The sequence below is a fragment of the Rhincodon typus genome, chromosome 13 (genome assembly GCF_021869965.1).
Source record: "Rhincodon typus isolate 14 chromosome 13, sRhiTyp1.1, whole genome shotgun sequence".
In the NCBI taxonomy this organism is placed as follows: Eukaryota; Metazoa; Chordata; class Chondrichthyes; order Orectolobiformes; family Rhincodontidae; genus Rhincodon; species Rhincodon typus.
In genome coordinates this window covers 9615796-9621620 of record NC_063344.1, presented here as the reverse complement: position 1 = coordinate 9621620, position 5825 = coordinate 9615796, and the positions used below count along the sequence as shown (strand labels likewise).

The 5825-nt window shown below is 42.3% G+C and overlaps 1 protein-coding gene across 2 annotated transcripts in view; it reads left to right on the top strand.

Annotated features, from left to right (window-relative positions):
• Positions 1–5825, top strand: part of tm4sf18 (transmembrane 4 L six family member 18) — a 14694-nt gene that overhangs the window by 4219 nt on the left and 4650 nt on the right. For both annotated transcript variants that reach the window (XM_048604602.1, XM_048604601.1), the window contains exons 2-4: positions 294–383; positions 483–625; positions 3632–3812. In XM_048604602.1, the coding sequence (XP_048460559.1) occupies positions 294–383; positions 483–625; positions 3632–3812 (414 nt within the window). The remainder of the gene's footprint in view (positions 1–293; positions 384–482; positions 626–3631; positions 3813–5825) is intronic.

The window sequence follows — 5825 nt, the reverse complement described above, 5'->3', positions numbered from 1 at the left end:
GGGGAAGGGGGTAGCTGGGTTAGGGGAATGAGGAAGGGGGTAGCTGGAGTAGGGGAATGCTGCCGGGCTCTGTTGGAGCTCACAAGGCATGATGTAATGCACTTGTGCCTCTAGGCTGTATATTTAGTAACTCATGGCCACTAACTCCATGATCTAGCAACAGATAGCAATCTCCTTCATAGAGAGCCCAGAGTGACTAGCTTTAGGGAACGTAAACATCACCTTGTCCAATTGGAGAGGGCTGCTGATCCAATCAATAGCGTTGAATGTATTGTTCTGTTTCTATTTTGCAGATGATTTTTCCTATAGTGGTGTTCATTGGCCTTGGAAATGAAAACATCTATGGTCACTGTAGGTCGAAAATTTGTGGCAAAAACCGTGCGGTAAGAATTCTATTGGTTTAGCCTGCCTTCTTTGACAGAATGACAGATTGCTTTGGATGAGTGTTTTTGTTGAATGACTGCCTTTTCTCTTTCAACCAGATGGTGACCACGGTTATGGTGTCTCTGATTGGCATGGCTGGCGGTGGATACTGTTTCAATGTTTCACTTTTGGGTTTATTAAAAGGCCCATACTGCCTCACGGAGCTGGGATGGAACTATCCCTTCAACAACACCAATGGCAGGTGAAAAAAAACTCCAAATAATCTAATTTTAACATTCCTCCATTCAAAAGGAAGACGGGTGATAATATTTTGGGAGCAAGGATAAGGTGAGGCAATATAAAGTAAACTGTACGAGTATAAAAGAGAGGCGGGGATTGGGTAGGGTGCGAAGCGCAACATTTTTGAAAACGAATGGGCAAATTGATATGACTACTTTAAGAAAAAAGTCAGGATTCTTGTAAGATGGCCAACTTTCTTCTGAGGTTTTACAGCTAATGCACCCCTGCCCTATGATCCTGTTGATAGATTAACATGTCCCGTCCTTGTGACAAGCCAACCTCCTGCACCAACCAAAATGTGAACAACCTCTTGGTGACTCAATTGCATGATTCTTGACTCAATTTCTGATAGCTGTAGGAGATTCTGAAAGATTGTCAACACTGGGCTCTGTAATAATGAGGAGGCACAAAAGCAGGCAAGTTGTGTTGAACTAAACTCGCTAGTCAGGCCTTACATGGATTAACGTAGAGTCATGGAGGTTTACAGCATGGAAACAGGCCCTTTGGCCCAACCTGTCCATGCTGCCCAGTTTTCACAATTAATCTAGTCCCATTTGCCTGCATTTGGTTCACATCCCTCCATACCTCTCCCATCCATGTACTTGTCCAATCATGACTAATTCTAAGAATGTTGTCCTTGAAGAAGATGCAGAGGAAAATTAATAGAATTTTCTGTGCCATGCCAATGCCTTGTACATACTATCAGTGTGTTTTTGATAGATGAGGTTTTACTTTAAGTAAGAGAACTAGGTGTATTTACAAGGCTCATTTCTGAAGAAGGGTTATTGGATTTGAAACGTTAACTCTGCTTTCCCTCCACTATTGTGGAGATTGGGCTTGGGACTCTGAGATCTGGACTATTCTTTTCCTCTTGGTTACCTTTTGGCTCTGTTAAATCTTTTAATTCTGGTTTTTGTAACCAAGTGGATGCCAGTGAATGGTGACTTTGTGCATTTCTCGCTGTATTTATGTCTTCCTACACTCAGTACGTGAGACAAATAAATAAATCTAAAATCTAAATCTAAAGATGCTGCCAGACCTGCTGAGTTTCTCCAGCAATTTCTATTTCTAGGCAGAGTTGCAGTGCGTACTAGGAGGCAACCTCGAAACAATGAAAAATAATTAGATAAACTTAATAGCAGCGGGTCATTATCACCAAGCGTAGGTGTCAAAGATTATAGATTGTAAAATGGTGGGACGATGGGGAGAGGTGATGTGACATTAGCAGTAGAACGTTTGAACAGAATGTTTTGCATTGAGCAGATGCAGAATATGCGTTTGTGAGCTGTGTAGTAGTTAAAACAGCCTAATAATTCTCCTCATGAGGCATCGTTAGCTCACTTCCTCAGACGTGTGACAACTTTGTTAGAGCGGATGTCGGACAAGTGAGTTTTCTTCAACAGAAATTGCTGGAGAAAGCCAGCAGGACAGGCAGCATCTCTGGAGAGAGAGCAGAGTTAGCAGTTCAAAACACAGGGACCGTTCTTCAGAAGTTGAAACATTAACTCAGCTGTCTCTTCGCTGTTGCGTTTCTCCAGCATTTCCTGCTTTTTGTGTATTTCTGTTGTCCAGCAACAGCAATTCTTTGTTTTTTTTTAATATAAGTGAGATTTCATGCTGTTTTCTCTGAGCCCCCAGTCTAATTGGGTACAAAAAGATTCACCTCTGCGATCAACTCCATTGACTTATGACCATCCATCTGCTCCTATTTATAGGGACAACGCATGGGGACACTGAATAGGTTTGTAAAGCCATGGTGGGTTGCGTGATGAGGGAATAAAAGCATAACTTTTACAAACATTTCTCACATAAAGACTGCTAGTTAATTTCTGGAATACATTGGACTGTCATTGAGCTTGTAACTTGAACATCTAATAAGGACCTGATGGTACAAACTACACTCATACAACTCCTACTCCAACTCCCTCCCCAAAGCTCTTCATTTAAGGTGGATTCTAGGGGAAGGTGAGGCAAATTCTTTTCACCTAAGGCTAGAGGGAATCTGGAACTCACTACCCAAAAAGGTGGTAGAGGCAGAAACCTTCATACTATCTAAAAGAAGACATGTGTTAGAAATGCTGCAACTTACTGAACTGCAGACCAAAGGTGGGGAAGTGGGATTCATTGAATTTAATTCACTCATTTGATGAGGGTGTCACTGGCTAGGCCAACATTTATTGCCCATCCCTAATTGCCCTGAGGGCAGTGAAGTGTCAACCATATTGCTGTGGGTCTGGAGTCACATGTAGTCCAGACCAGGTAAGGATGGCAGTTTCCTTCCCTAAAGGACATTAGTGAACCAGACGAGTTTTTCTGACAATGGGCAATGGATTCATGGTCATAATTAGACTCTTAATTCCAGATTTTTATTGAATTCAAATTCTACCATCTGCCATGGCAGGATTTGAACCCTGTCCCCAAAACATTACCCAGATGTCTAGATTAACAGCCCGGCGATAATACCACAATTGTCCAGAAACATATAGTGGGCTGAATGGCCTCCTTTAGTGTTATAAACTTTCTCTCTTAACTCTTTCTGTCTCTGACTTTACCTTCTCAAAGCCTACTTTTACTAATTCCTCCTTCAGTTAATTCTCCTACTAACTCTACCCTCTACCACAATTGTTTGGTATAAAGCCCCTTTGGACATTAAGTTAATGTGGGTGCTTGGCGCTACATGGCGTGTTTGAAGTAAATAGCATGAGTGTGCTGAAGGGGACGATAAGTTTGAGGGAGAAAGGAGCATTGAAACGTGAGATGATACAGGCAGGAGCTCCTGCTAAGCATGACCACCAGCATATCTCCGCTCAGCAAAATGCCTGATTATGTGCTGTGCAATTTGGTGTCAATCTTTATAAATACAGTGCCTAGGGTTGAAGTACAATTTGCCTGAAAGGCGTTCAAATGTTGATCTTTTAGTGTTGGCTTGGTGAGACATTTACAGAGCATAATTTTTTTTCCTTACCAGATATCTCACCAATCTCACCATCTGGAATGAGTGCAGTGAACCGAGCCACATCGTGGCATGGAATGTCACACTGTTTTCCATTCTGCTAGCGTTTAGCGGGGTTGAAATAGTCTTGATTATCGTTCACGTCATTATCGGCTTAGCTGAAGGAGCCTTTGGAAACTGTTGCCGCAGTCATGAGGTAATAATGCATTTTAGTTTCCTTTTGGATCTCTTGGGGGTAGAACTTCCACCTAGTCGTGCTGGTTTTTGTGCCTGAGTTCTGTGTAACCCATGTAAAAATGATGATGGGGTTTTAAGCGCATGAAGAATTTCCATGGCTTTGTGCGCCGTTGCCTGGACAAGCCATTAGGCTGCATGAGGCTGTTGCCGATGATGAAGGTTGCCATCATCATCTTCCTTAAGTGGAGGAAACTCCAGGGCCGAGTGTCTAGTGTGGTAGAGGAAAGCCACTTCCTGGTCTAACTAGAAGAGCCTCCAGTGGTTAATAAGAAAAAGATTGTCACCAAATAGTTTTAGGTTACCTTGATATAATGAACAATGTTATGGAGCCAAGGAAGAGGCCCAGAAGTTAGGGCCCACTCCTTCAACTGCTCTGCTCATGACCATAGGGTATCATCATAGTGGGTGGTGCTTAAGGCACATCTCAATATTAAACATAGAAACATAGGAGATAGGAGCTGGAGGAGGCCATTCGGCCCTTCAAGCCTGCTCCGCCATTCTTCTCAATCATGGCTGATCGTCCAACTCAATAGCCTAATCCTGCTTTCTCCCCATAACCTTTGATCCCATTCGTACCAAGTGCTATATCTAGTCGCCTCTTGAATATATTCAATATTTTGGCATCGGCTACTTCCTGTGTTAATGAATTCCACAGGTTCCCTCTCTTCGGGGGCAGAAATGTCGCCTCATCTCCGTCCTAAATCTTCTCCCCCAAATCCTCTACCGTGACCCCTGGTTCTGGACACACCCACCTTCAGGGACATACTCCCTGCATCGACCCTGTCCAGTCCAGTTAGAATTTTATAAGTCCCTATGAGATCCCCTCTCATTCGTCTGAACTGTAGCAAAAGCAATCCCCAGCCCTTTCAGACACTCATGAAACAGGACTTGGCTCTTGTGATGCAATTGTAGTGTCCATACCTCTGAACTAGAAAGACCAGTTTCAAATCTCACCTGCTCCAGTGATGTGTCATGACACCTTTGACTGCGTCAGTTGAAAATACCTACAACATGCATCAATTTTTAAACAAATGCCAAAAGGAGGTTCCATTCTTGAAACCTGCTATGGTCCTAGCTTAATTAATCACTATTGGGAAGATTCTGCTCATGCATTCATTTAAAATTAAATTTCTTAAATTAAACTAGTCCTTTTGGGTATAGTGACACTAAGAGGCAGGTTTTAAAAACTTTTGAATATAATTCTTTGAAATTTGTTTCATGGCATTCATGGATGTGGGTATTACTGGCAAGTCCAGAACCTGTTGCCCATCCTTCCCTAATCGACACTTATGAGTGAACAATAGGGTGGGTCTGAAGTCGCACATTTGTCAGATCCAGGTAAGCCTGGCAGATTGCCTTACCTGTGGTGTAACGTTAATGTCACTGGGTTAATAGCCCAGCAATCCCAGACTAACACGCTAGGTTCATGGATTCTAATTCAATCACTGCAAATAGTGAAATTTAAACTCAATAAGTCTTGGAAGTTATAAAGGTGGCCATACCCTTGTTTGTTGTAAAATTTCATCTGTATCAGTGATGTCCTTTTGGGGAATGAAATCTGGCTGTACATGTAACTCCAGCCCCACAACAATAGGGTCGACTCTTAACTGCCTTCTGGGCAGATATGGATGGGCAATAAATGTTGGCCTGGCTACTGATGGCCACATTCCATGAATGAATAAAATAAGATTGTGAGCCAGATAGAGCTTTACGATTGTCATTGGTAGTTTCATGGTTACCATCTTTCAGATTAGCTTTCAGTTTCATTCTACACCTTTTAAAAAGTTGAATTAAAGTCTGTAAGTTATCCATAGGATTTGAACCATTGTTCCTAAAGCATTAGCTTCAGCTTCACCAGCACTACACCACTGAACCCAAGATTCAAGCTACTGTGTCCCAATCTAATGAATGTGTAAATTTTCACAAATTTAAAATCAGGTTAAGATAACATGGTATGGAGCTGGATGAACAC